Source organism: Chanodichthys erythropterus, chromosome 14 (assembly GCF_024489055.1).
Source record: "Chanodichthys erythropterus isolate Z2021 chromosome 14, ASM2448905v1, whole genome shotgun sequence".
Taxonomy (NCBI): Eukaryota; Metazoa; Chordata; class Actinopteri; order Cypriniformes; family Xenocyprididae; genus Chanodichthys; species Chanodichthys erythropterus.
In genome coordinates this window covers 43,061,442-43,075,185 of record NC_090234.1, presented here as the reverse complement: position 1 = coordinate 43,075,185, position 13,744 = coordinate 43,061,442, and the positions used below count along the sequence as shown (strand labels likewise).

The window sequence follows — 13,744 nt, the reverse complement described above, 5'->3', positions numbered from 1 at the left end:
TTCCAGATTTGAGTGCATGCAATAAAACATTTCTTCCAGTGTGCCTCCTTGTGACATACAGTGGTGTGTGTGGCAGAGTTTGTTTTTTCTGTGGAGTCTCTGCCTGGATTCAGTGCCCTGATGCTGATTTCCCACAATTAAACTGTGAGGCTGTCAATAATCAGAGCTGATAGTAGAAGGGTGCTGCATTTCTTCTCTCTACATGAAAAAAAAAAAAATATTGTCATTTTTTTTTGTGTGTGTAAAAATAAATAAAAAGGCAGTTTGACTCTGCAGCTACCTTAGACAAACCTGAAACCAGGAGACATAAACTCCTGGTTTCAGAAGTTAACAGATAGACAAGATCACAATTCTGACCTCCATCTGCAGACGTATCCAGGTGAGGGACTGTGTGATGCGTGTGTAAACCCCAGGTTTGTTCTTTTCGGCACAGCCTTGTCCCCAGCTTGTGGCCCCCACCAATTTCCAGACTGAGGAATCCTCACAAGCCAGTGGACCACCACTGTCACCCTGTTACCAGCATGGAAAAAAATAGTTATTCCAATGTTAATTAGAATTTGCCTTATTCCAAGCATTTATGCATATTCATGTTATTTATTCATGTAAAGGTGTTAACCCAACTACCATTATCAGAATTTTGGAAAAAAATATTCAGATTATCGCAAGTGAAAAAGCACTTCAAAAAATGAAAGTATAAAAAACATTATAGAAGTTTCTTTAGTGGAAAGCAAATGCACTGTACTAAACATTTATTATTTTATACAAAATAGAATCAATGTCATATGTCTGGGTTGTGTTCCAAATTTGAAGTTATCAAAAACTGAAGTTCCTATGACATTTTATAGCCACCAGGTGACGCCCACATTCCACTGAATTATTATTATTTTAATGCGTTCTGTACCAATGTCCTGTCCAAATACTCAGACTTGCGGCCTTGGCCACTTGAGAGCGCGTGCACGCGACAGGAAGTGCGCATTTTTAAATGTCTTAAAAATGCTTAAGTGCAGTGGCCTTAATGCACACAATAAACTCGGTCTATAAGCGTATCCCATCATGCATTATGTTCGGGAACTCACATGCCCCGAAATCGCGAGATGTCAATGAAAAAATACTGTAAGTTAAATTAATTATATATTACATATAATTTGGTAGTAAAATATAAAGTGTTTTTGCATTTTATTGATGCAAAGATGAGTATTTTGTACATCATCTGCCACGTCTCTTCTGTTAGTTACATAACGACCACTGAACAGACATTTAGAAGTGTATTTTAAAATGCAGAGTATTGAAAATAATAATGATTTTTAAAAAAGCTCTGTAAACGCTTGTATTTTTTATTTTATTTATTTATTTATTTTTTGCAAAACTGTGTGTCCCATGAATAATCAAAAGTTCTTAGGCGTCTTCACGCCTACTTGAACACTTGAGCCAAATACAGGAAATACGTCATGTAATTAGACAAGTGGTCAAGTGCAAAGACCGCAAGTGTGTATTTAGCACAAATTACCAATAGTACATTTCTGTCACAATGTCACTTCTATCACAAAACAGTTGCCAAATATAGACCCTTGAGACCTTTCCAATTGTGTTTTGTTAAGACTAAAAAAAGTTTTAATTATAAAATAGTTAAAATAATTTGTATTATGAAACATGACACCTCCACTAGGGGGAGGAGCCCACTAAAAGTTTCCATGGTAACACATCTGTCCATTTTCCATGGTAACACACTGTCCATTTTCAAAATGATTATTACAGGATGAATTTTGAGTTTTTAAGTGAATGATACCCAATTTATGATGATGGCTAAAATACGTGAAAGGGGAGAAGGTGATAAAGAAGAGTTAGCGGGACACAGTACACTTATTTTGATATGTTGACTAACACGCTAAAGCACATTAAAAAGTACTTGACTATTTTTTTTACTGCTATGTTATTTGATAGTACATTTAAAGTTAATATATTTTAGATTTATATATTGCAACTTCACTACAAATGTGTAATAACAACATATTAAAGTACACAAAATAAGTTTCAGTAGAATTTTAAATGGAATTTAATGCACATGTCTATGTTGTAACAGTAACACTATTTTACAGTGTCCTTGTTACATATATTACATGTTCAAATTATGCATAATTACAACTAAACCAAACCCTAACCCTAATTATATAGTAAGTACATGCTTTCAATTAGTATTACTCATCACTTAAATGCATAGTTACACTGTAACAAATAAATATTGATTAGATGATATACCTGGCAGGAGTCTGTTCCCCCCTCCAGGTACCCTGCACAGATCATGCCTGGAGATATATAGCCTTGGTAAACCTCCGGATGACTGCAGGCCTTGTTAGAGATGAGTGGGACTCGTGCTGAAAGCATTGAATCACTCCCTTCACCTAAAACACAGAACACAGTAGGACATCTTATCACTTTACAAACCCTGCCTTCGGAGGACACATTCCAAGGTAGGAAAGCATCAAAGCATGTCTGAATCCAATGTTAGCTTCACTTCCTGTTTCCTGAGATACCTTCATCTGATCGATTTTTGAAGGCAGCATAGATGTATATCCTTCGCTGCCTTTGAATTGATATGATATCCCATAACCCTGTGTGTTTCATTCAGTGACAGTTAAGCCAAAAATAAAGACGCCATCTGAAAGCTGCGGTTGGTTGTCAGTTTGTGTGTAAATGTAGGTTTTTGAAGAACATTTTCCACTTTTGATGTCATCTGTAGTGAGAAATGACTATTGTAGTAATTAAGTATTTGCTAAGTTCTCACCAAAGCTCTCTCTATTTTGCTGTAGATCATTAAACCATTTTAGCTGCCTCAGAAGTCTTTTCAGAAGTGCCTTCGTATGCAAACTCTACAAAGTCAGCTGTCTTGGCTTTTGGAGTGTTTGCAGTTTTTTGCAGCTAGCACAACGTAATTTAACTTAAGAGGCAGCACAAGAACTTGACATTTTATCAGTAGCATAATCAAAGTCAACAGTGCAATCTGTTTGTCTGAATGGGCTAGTCTTTGTGACTGAAACAAATCACTTAATGATTTGTTACATTTAACAAATAAGCTTTAAAGGGTCATGAAAATGAAAGCTCTAGCGTAAGTTTTGCCAGGAAGACTCAATACGTCACCTATTAGTTTAGATCTACCCAATCATTATCTTACACTTGGAGTATAAAAGATCGCTGACACATGTCTGAGTCCGCAGATGCTGATGCCAACCTTCACCTCCATCCTCCCCACCACCACCTTCACCTCCATACCTCCCAGGGGGTCGGCTACGCCCCTGCCTTCATCTTCAGGCAGGAAATGCAGAGTCCGCAACCCTTTAGCATGTGAGCTATGGATGGGGGCCTACGCCAAAGGACTTATTTAAAACTTTATTAATTAAAATATCTAGCTTCCACCAGAGGACCATACGCATACTGCGCAAGTCAATTTGCTCTAAATGAATAAATCCTGACGTGATGTTTGAAGCAGGATGTAAGAGTATTGTAAGCTCTTGCGGTTCAAACAAATAGGGCTGTGCAACAAACTCAAGCTCTTCTTCTATTGTATCAAATTCCTCCGACATTTTTCTTTAAATCTTCTCATTTTAGACTTCTAATTCGTGACCGGTGTTTTGTTTTGCTCTCTCCTCTGCGCTTCCGCATTCATCATTGTGTCATGCGTCGGGTCAGAGGTTACTTTTACACTGCAAATCGATGCGTATGATCATCTGTTGGAAGCTATTTATTATACTTAGCAAAGTTCTAATCGAAGAGGCCGGCTCTCAATCCCATTGAGCATGTTTGGGACCTGTTCATTTTGGAGGTTGAGGGCTAGGGCCATTCCCCAAGAAATGTCTAAGAACTTGCAAGTTCCTTGATGGGAGAAACAGCAAGCACTGGCAAATTTGGTGCAGTCCATGAGGAGATGCCCAGAGGAGATGACTGGAGATGCACTTAATTCAGCTGATGGCCACAGCAGATACTGTTACATCCCAACACTAACTACTCCACTCCAGGTCAGGGATATATTATTCCATTTCCCTTTGTGTTTGTGAAACTTGTGTTCAGTTTATGACTTAGTCCTACTTCCACTACCTCACACTGTGCCCTGCCCCATGCTTGGGATGGCTTTGTACAGCTCCTTCAAAAATTAAATAAAATCATAAAAAAGGAAAAACACACCTGATGCGCATTCTTTGTTCGTCATTTTGTAGGAGTAGAGTTAAGAAGTATTTTCGCAGAAAATGTACACCAACATCTTCTCCAACTAAAGTAATCTGAACACACCTGAGGTTATCATTACGACTTCCCATCTTGTAAATACAAACTTAAGGGGGACTTGAGCACACTATTAGCTCTCGTTTGAGCCACCTGAGTCAGATATAACAATATTGGCTTCCCAGACTTACCACCATCAAATATGGCACCCCATCCTGAGATCCAGCACATTTTACCATCCGCAAACTCCTCCCCAAAGTTCGGCAGACAGATAGGCTCCACAAAACCTGAGAGAAATGGCGACACCAATCTAACAAACAAGCCATTTGTCACAATGAATGTAAAACGTGCATGGAAAGTTGTTGCAGGTCAAGATAAGATTAAGTGGCCATTTGCATAACCGCCAGCCATTAAAAAAGCTAGCTCAAAGAAACATCACCTCAAATGGTTCATCAAAAGAACCATTTTCCAGTTTAAAAGAGCTTCTTTTGCAGAAGGTACCATTAAAGATGAGGGGCTGCAACAGTTTCATCAGAGCAATGTCATGGTCCAAGCCCTTGGGTCTGTAGCGACGGTGAAAGATGATCTTCTCCACGGCGAGAGACTGCACTGTGCTCACCGGCTGTTCTATCAATCCCACATAGACGGTCCAAAGCACAGGGTATGCATACCTGCATGCAAATCAGACTATGATCATTTCCATGTGGTTAGATGAATATGATAATACTGGTTCATGAGAGCATTATAAACTCACTCGTACACACAATGTGCAGCAGTCAGTATCCAGCGAGATGATATGATGGAGCCTCCACACATGTGCACGTTCTGAAGGTGAAGGCTCACCTGCCAGGGGAACTGGCCCTCAACTGATAGGTTACCGCCAACTATACGAGCATTGAACCTAGGTCTGGATCCACAAGCTATGAAGAAATTAAATGAAATGTTTGCTGATGTAACATCTTTATTCACATCTACACTTTATAGTTGATGTAGATGATATAGATGATGATCATCATTACATTTCTGAAAAACATAAAAAGGTTTTTGTTTATGTTTAACTGACTCATTTGTTTCAATAGTACCAGTGGCTTTGCACACTGACACCTATTGGCCTGGATGTGTTCACTGTTGCCACTTCTCACCAAAGTTGATTGTTTTGTTTACCTATTATTTTGTTCTCTTTACAAAAACATTTTATATTATTATTATGAATAGACATCTCAGGTGATGTGACATCAACATGGGGCTTTTGAATGTGTCTGGAGGCTTCATCTCATGTAATTGAACCTCATTTTAATGGTATTTCTCAAATATACTGTTCTTTACGTGTCAAACATTTTAAATTAGCAAAATATAAAGAAATTAAATAAAATTTGGAGTGCGCCTTTAACAACTAACAAAACATAAAACTCCAATTAAGCTTTATCATTTTAATAGGATGAGTTTTAAACTTTAGAATTGTGAACAATCTGGAATATTGGAATACACTCCTCAGAAGGGAATGATGAGCATATACAATAATATGTATTTAAGGAATGCATTAAGTGTGGCCACATTTAGCATTGTTTGGCAAATGTTCATGGACAAAATCCAGTAATTTCCATAGGAATCTTCGCTATCAGAAATATGTGTGAGGGTAAAAGGACTTCCCTTTGCAGATTTCACAATAAGTTTAAGTTCAAGAAAGCTGCTTTGAAAGTGACTTTGGTGTAAGCAGTACTTCATCCATTACACTACTGACAATTTTGCCTACATTTTTTTGTAAAATTTTGTTTATGTGACCAGACCTTTAGACTGAAAAAAGAGCTTTTATTTTCCTTACCTATGCACTTAAGTGTTGTTACCTTCCCCAGACTACACTGGGATTTACTGGGGAGAAAAAAAGACAACAAAATGATATACATGGTTAAGAAATGGTATGCCATTAATGGCTGTTACATGTGCTCTGGGTCTGTGTTCATCAATTTTGTTATATGGACTCAATTCCCCATCTAGGATCTTATCACACACTCACACCTGTTTCCCATCAGTGACACTTTATAAGCTGCATTCATTGCTGAGTATTGTTTAGTTGTATGTTTGCATTTCCTGGTTTCCTGTGGCTTGTTGCATGAAGATAGTTTCTGAGTACTCTGAGTTTCAGAGTAGGTTTGGAGTTGACAAATCCAGATAAATCCAACCTGGTTTAGATCAGGATCGACTGTTGCACAACGCTCGGTATAAACTTGCTCTGTCAAATCAGGTTTAATCCAGAGTTTGCAAAGCATGTGCACCTGAAAGTATGATACGTGCGGCAAACAGCCAATCACACGGAACAAGGAGAACGTCAGTTTGATTCACTTCTCGCGAGAGAGCCGCGCAATTTATGTTTCTTCTGAAGATTAAAAAATTGTTATGAAAAATATTAAACACATTTACAAAGCACTGCTGCAGTGAAAGTTTGAGAAGGTAGCTGAAAGAAAATATCTGACTATATCAATGCATGTGAATTAAACAAATAGACCAAATAATTAATATAGTTCCACAAAGAGCTCAAAAGAATACATGTAAGCTTAATCGGTTTAAAAGCTTTATTATGCATGTATTATATTTATTTTAATTTAAAAGCAAAGTTTAATATTGTCAATTAATATAATAGGCCTAATTATATGAATATGTCATGAATTATTCATCATTTTAATTTATTTTATATAAATATAATGAATAATTAACAGCAAATGTTGAGCAATTTTGTCTCTAAAATGTTTTCACTATAAACTGATTTAATTTGGAGCGAAATCCAGGGGGAGTGGCTTTATTGCATCATACACTTTACTCACAGCTGATTGGCCTGTTTGGGTTTTTGACCCAGAATAAAACCTGCTCTGGAGCAGGTTAGCCATGTAGCATAAGTTACCAAAGCAATGAACCCCGCTAAAAACCAATCCATCTTCATAAAACCGAAAAACCAGAGTTTGCTCAAACTAAACTTGAACTTATCTGAGTAGCAACTGAAACCGGCTTTTTGCAAAAGGCCACCGGTTTCCTTTTTCTGCTTTGCCCTGCCTGTGTTTTTTTATCCTGGACTGATTCTGGACTCTCCTTCCTGTTTACCGTTTGCTGCCAGTTCGACTACCCCCTTCTGGTTAATAAAGCCTGCACGTGGATCTACAACTACTTTGTGTCACTTCCTTACATTTCAATGGGGCCTATTTTGGAATAAGATGCCGTGCAGGGCAATCATATTACATGAGGAACTATCTATCATGACCTGGAATACAATTTTTGTCTTTTTTTGGAGTTTGATAGGCTTTGGTCACCATATGCTTTCATTTTATAGAAAAAGAAATTGTGAACACATTCTTCTATACATCTCCATTTGGGTTCCATTGTAAAATTGAAAATCAGATTGGTTTGTATTATTGGAGGTCAGTAAATGATTAGACAGTCTATACATAGTCCATACAATACTCGCAGAATATTAATTATTTGACTTTGGGATTTAGAGGGATCAAAATAATCTACTTGTATGACTTTAAAATGAAAAAAATAGAGAGCAGCAGGCTTTTGGCTGCAGAACAAAGTAAATTCAAAACCATCAAAAGAATGCATATTGTGTGGTCTACTGCTGTAGGCACTCCACTCAAATTTCAGAGAAAAGAAGGCAAGAGGTTTTCCTTATGGACTTTGCTCTGAATGGCTAAGTGAAATGAAAAATGGCTTGTAAACATGATCAAACATGATGAAACAGATGGTGATGTGCAGTCAAGCATGTGATAGCAGAGTGAACATTACAGGTACATTATTTGCTTAACCAAATTAATTTGACACAGCATTAAGTTTCACATGAGAAAAGAAAAAGAAAACGTTTCACATGAGTATAGGTTTAGCTCTATGTAAATTCAACTCTGAATCAGATTCAGAGCTGCTCTGCTGTTGTCACTACACTCAGCACATATCTTGCTTTCAATCAACACAAAATCAGTGTAAGATTGGCTATAAATGATTAAATGGATCAATTACAAGTCAGTTTGAAAATATTGTCTTGACGCCATTGCTGTTTATTACATTTTGAATGCTGGACATTCTATCAGTTTAAAGGCAAGTTCACACCAAGAACGGTTACTGTGGTTATCACATTTTCAACGGTCACAGTCACTTCCAGTTATTTTAGCAGTACAAAAAAAAAAAAAAAAATTATGTTGCTTGATCTTGCAAACTGATATTGGTTTTCATATGATGGTGATAAAGTAAAATAATAATTTTCACTGATGTGACACATCTGATGTGAAATCTGGTGTTCCCTCCCATTCTCCAACCCTAATCAAACACATCTGAATTAAGCTAAGTAATTAAGCTAATTAAGATGTCCAGGAACACTTAATTACAGAATTATGTTTTGAGGCAGGGTTGAAACTGAATTCTGCTTGGATGGTAGTTGCTGCAAATCGATTTGCTCAAGAAACTATAGTAGTTAACATTTGAAGTGGATCAAAACCTTTCATCGACGTTGTCCTAAAACCCTCTTCTTAGGACAACTTTGATTAACTTTTTTGATCCACTTCAAATGTTGACTACTGTATAAAAAAATAGGACATATATCAGTTTAGTGCTGCCCTGCAAACACTGTAGATGAAGACACACCCATGAAGAGACTGTGTTTACCTGAAATTAGTAACGTTGTGTATCTTGATAGCTTGCTGGGAACTTGTGTGGTTCAAACTTATTGACACCAGGTTACTTTGTAAGTCCTGCTCAATTGACGACAGAGGAAGAGCTTTTGCCTCTATAAATCTAACAGAGAGGGGGGAAAGAAAAGCAGATTAAAATGATACCGTAACCATGATGTTATTAGCATATTGGTACTGTAAAATCTATTTAAAAACATGCAAACTAATTGCCTTAAAAAAACTAAGTAAAGCGAAATAGCAAGAGTATGTTGTACTGATAAATGCTTAATGTAATTCACAAACACAAGAGTTCAAGTAACTAAAGAACTGTAGAGAGTACTCAATCATTTGCTTTTGATTTACTCTTGACTTAGTACTACTCAGTTAGTCCATTGTGGCATGAATCAGCAAACATACAGGTGCTGGTCATATAATTAGATATCGTGAAAAAGTTAATTTTTTTAATGTAAATTATTTTTTAAAATGAAACTTTCATATATTCTAGATTCCCTACATGTAAAGTAAAACATTTCAAAAGTTTATTTATTTATTTTTATTTTTTTTGATGATCAGTGCGTACAGCTCATGAAAGTCCAAAATCCAGTATCTCAAAATATTTGAATATTTCCCAAGATCAATCAAAAAATGGATTTTCAAAACAGAAAAGTTCAAGTTCTTTAAAGTATGTTCATTTGTACACTCAATACTTGGTCAGCAGCACATATTACAGCAAATGACTTGCTCCTAGCACAAATTACAGCATCAGTGAAGTGTGGCATGGAAGTGATCAGCCTGTGGCACTGCTGAGGCACTACTGAGCCTTCAGATCTTCTGTATATTGTTGGATCGACTGTTTCTCATCTTTCTCTTGAAAATATCCCATAGATTCAGGGGTCAGGCATGTTGGCTGGCCAATAAAGCACAGTAATATCATGGTCAGCAAATCACTTGGAAGTGTTTTTTGCACTGTGGGCAGGTGCTAAAGTCCTGCTGGAAAAGGAAATCAGCATCTCCATAAAGCTTGTCAGCAGATAGAAGCATAAAGTGCTCCAAAATCTCCTGGAAGATGTCTGCATTGACTTTGCACTTGATAAAACACAATGGACCAACATTTTTCCTTAGCCCAGGTAAGATGCTTCTGACATTGTTTCTGTTTCAGAAGTGGCTTGGTAGTCCTTTTCCTGAAGATGTCTAAGTGTGGTGACTCTTGATGTGCTGACTCCGGCTTCATTTGACTCATTGTGAAGCTCTCCCAAGTGTTTGAATCGGCTTTACTGGACAGTATTCTCAAGCTTGCGGTCATCCCTGTTGCTTGTGCACCTTTGCCTACCCAATTTCTTCCTTCGTCAACTTTGCATTTAATATGCTTTGATACATCACTCTGTAAACAGCCACCACATTCAGTAATGACCATCTGTGACTTACTCTCTTTGTGGAGGGTGTCAATGATCGTCTCCTGGACCATTGCCAAGTCAACAGTCTTCCCCATTAGTGTGGTTTCAAAGAACAAGAGATACCCAGAATTTATACATTTAATGAAACTCAAATGTAAATATTTTAATATTTTGAGATACTGGATTTTCATTAGCTGTACACTCAAATTAACAAATTAAAAAAAAAAAAAAAAAAACTTTTGAAATGTTTTACTTTACATGTAGGGAATCTAGTATAAATGAAAGTTAAATTTTTTTAAATAATTTACAATAAAAATTAACTTTTTCACGATGTTCTAATTATATGACCAGCACCTGTAAGCAGAAGCCCTGAATAATGCACAAGAACAAACCTCTTCCAGACGCTCAAACGCTCAAAAGCTTCCGAAAGAGGTTTGTTCTTGTGCGTTATTCAGGTTCGCTTGAGCTTCTGCTTATGTTCGCTGATCCATGTTTACATGCGAGCCTAAAAGCCTAAATTAAATCTGTTCATCATAACAAGCGATCGATTCTCTTCAGAAAATGTGGACTAAACCGCTCGATTCATATGGATTCATTTTCTGATCTCTTTATGAAGTTTTTGAAGCGTCAAAGTTGTAGTTACAAAGGCAGTCTGTGGAAGGAAATCTGAAAGCATTCTGTCATCAAAAATATCTTCATTTATGTTCTGAAGATGAACGAAGCTCTTATTAATTACTCCCACATGAGTGGGAGTAATTAATGTCAGAATTTTCATTTCAGGGTGAACTTTATGAGTAACCAAGGCATAGCATGTGAAAAAAAACAGATTACTAGATTTTTTCAATAAAGTTCAACAAATGGTTGGACATTAAGTTAACTAAAAAGTGTTAGGTGGATGAATTGTTAGATTTTACACTGAGTGGGTAGTGAAACATCAAACATGCATGTGTCCCCAGGCCTTTATCAGATATCTATGGCATTATTAGAAATTTTCAATTGATAAACTTCACAAAGTCTCATCTGAAAGTTTAAAGAGGACCTATTATGACCTTATGAAAAGTGTTGTTTTTGGGTCTATTAGAAGAGGTTTTCATGCCAGAATGTTCAAAACCCATTATTTTTCACATATTTTAAATTATTGCTGCACCTTTCTACCCAGTCTGTCAGAAACGCTCTGTTTAACTGCTGTCTAAATGAAGCGCCTCCTTCTGAAAATGCAATGTGCTCTGATTGGTCAGCTGGATCAGTATGTTGTGATTAGTCAACCACTCTGAGCGTGTTTCGGAAATGTCACACCATTTACCATAACTGTGTTATCTGGGGAAAAACAGCGGCTGCGTCTGAAATTACATACTTCCCTATATTGTAGGAATAAAGCAGTCTTTGACAAAATAAATATGTGTGAATTCCCTTTGGAGTGAACTTTGTGTGTTGTAATTTCGCAGACCTTTTTAATGCTTAAACAGCAACAATACACATCAAAGAAAGTTCAAAATGTAAAAAATCATAATAGATCCTCTTTAAAAGGAACAAGTGAAAAGATCTGAGTTCAAAAAAGGTAAAAAAGTTTGTAGATAGATGGTCTGTGCCAAGTTTGATGGATGTACTGTAGCTTAAAAGCTAGAAAGCACTGCAGTCAGAATGGGCGTAGGAATTTCTATAGGTGGTACTACATATACAAGCGCTATACCTAACAAGCCAGTACAAGATTTTTGTTTGACTCTCATGATTTATCTAAAAATTCCTAAAAGAGGTGAGGTCTCAGGTCCACACCTTAGGACGATTATGCTGTTTTCACATGTTGGGTATGTTATTAATTCTGAACCTGTTCCTTGAGATCTAATGTCCTGCAGAGTTCAACTCCACCTTTCCAACACGCCTGCCTGGAAGCTTCTATTCACCTTAAGCCCTTGATTAATTGTTTCTGGGGCCGGATTCACAAAAATCTTCTTAAGAAAAGAAGTTAAGAAAATTTTAAGGATTAGTCCACTTTCAAATAAAATTTTCCTGTTAATTTACTCACCCCCATGTCATCCAAGATGTTCATGTCTTTCTTTCTTCAGTCGAAAAGAATATTAAGGTTTTTGATGAAAACATTCCAGGATTATTCTCCTTATAGTGGACTTCAATGGCCTCCAAATGGTTGAACAGTTTCAGTGCAGCTTCAAAGGGCTTTAAACGATACTAGACGAGGAATAAGGGTCTTATCTAGCGAAACAATTGGTCATTTTCTAAAAAAATACAACTGTATATGCTTTATAAACACAAATGATCGCTGTGACGAGCAGGTTGGGGGCGAGAGCCGTGAGGGAATGGCTCTCACCCGCCGTCACAATCAATATTTTGAATATTTTGATATTATAAGAAAAAGATATTTTGAAGAATGTGGGGAATTAAACATTTGATTGTCCCCATTGACTTCCATAGTATTTTATGGAAGTCAGTGGGGTTCATCAGCTGTTTGGTTATCAGCATTTGTCAAAATTTTTTTTTTTTTGTGTTCAACAGAAGAACACAATTCATATAGGTTTGGAACAACTTGAGGGTCAGCATTTTGGGGTGAACTAGCCCTTTAAGAACTTTCTTAAGAAAGAAGATAACATTCTTAATAAACACTTTTGGAAATACAAAATATTATCTTTTTTCTTAAGTTAGAAAATAAGAAGAAAATAGCAGTTAAGAATGTTTCGAATCCAGGCCTGGTGTGTTTAATTTGGGTTAGAGAGCTAAACTCTGCAGGACAGTGGCCCTCCTGGAGCAGGATTGGACACAGATTTAGAACGTGTGTGAAGGAGGGTGTTTGGGTATTCAGTACCTAGAATAGCCAAGCTGTTTGCAAGCAGAGAGGGAAAGGTCAGAGTCCCAGTTATCAGCACAAACGGTTCTCCAGACTCCATTAGTGAGCACCTGCAGTACAGAGCTCTTCCCACTCAGACGCACTGCACAGACAGATGGACACATGAACAGCAACATTCAACAACAGTACTGAATATTGATATAAGTGTGCTGGTGCTCACCACAGCTGAGCTCATCTTCTCCGTGTTCACAGTCAGAATGCCCGTCACACTGTAGCAACATGCTAATACAGCCAGAGGAGCCACATCGAAACTTCCCCGCACAGCTCATGCCAACTGTAGCGGTGGAAATATGATAATTATTCATAATTAGAATGAGCACTAATTGTGGGATAATTGGTAATTATAGGCCTATTCAGTTATTTTATTATCAGCATTTATTTTTCATTGAAACACAACAGTAACACAATGCACTGCAAGTATATCATTCATCACTTCATTGCTCGGTGACTCATAAATTAATTGACTATTTCATAAACATCCCCACTTAAAGGCTATATAGTAAGCTGATACCATAATGCAAGGTTTGCGGTCTGTAATAGACTGCAACCTGAGTTGGAGGCATCTTATGAATGTTTTTAGATCCTGGGTTGTGCAATCTAATCCACTCTAATCTTTCATTATTCATTGCAGT

At 37.0% G+C, this 13,744-nt stretch overlaps 1 protein-coding gene across 1 annotated transcript in view; it reads right to left on the bottom strand.

Moving 5' to 3' along the window:
• Positions 1-67: 67 nt before the first annotated feature.
• The window catches only part of tmprss3a (transmembrane serine protease 3a), a 16,870-nt gene continuing 3,193 nt past the window's right edge, over positions 68-13,744 (bottom strand). The window contains exons 2-11 of the mRNA XM_067409480.1: positions 13,273-13,386; positions 13,071-13,194; positions 8,857-8,985; positions 6,035-6,081; positions 4,967-5,132; positions 4,714-4,883; positions 4,404-4,499; positions 2,257-2,399; positions 358-510; positions 68-198 (exon numbers count right to left, since the gene is read on the bottom strand). Of these exons, the coding sequence (XP_067265581.1) occupies positions 154-198; positions 358-510; positions 2,257-2,399; positions 4,404-4,499; positions 4,714-4,883; positions 4,967-5,132; positions 6,035-6,081; positions 8,857-8,985; positions 13,071-13,194; positions 13,273-13,386 (1,187 nt within the window). The 3' untranslated portion in view covers positions 68-153. The remainder of the gene's footprint in view (positions 199-357; positions 511-2,256; positions 2,400-4,403; positions 4,500-4,713; positions 4,884-4,966; positions 5,133-6,034; positions 6,082-8,856; positions 8,986-13,070; positions 13,195-13,272; positions 13,387-13,744) is intronic.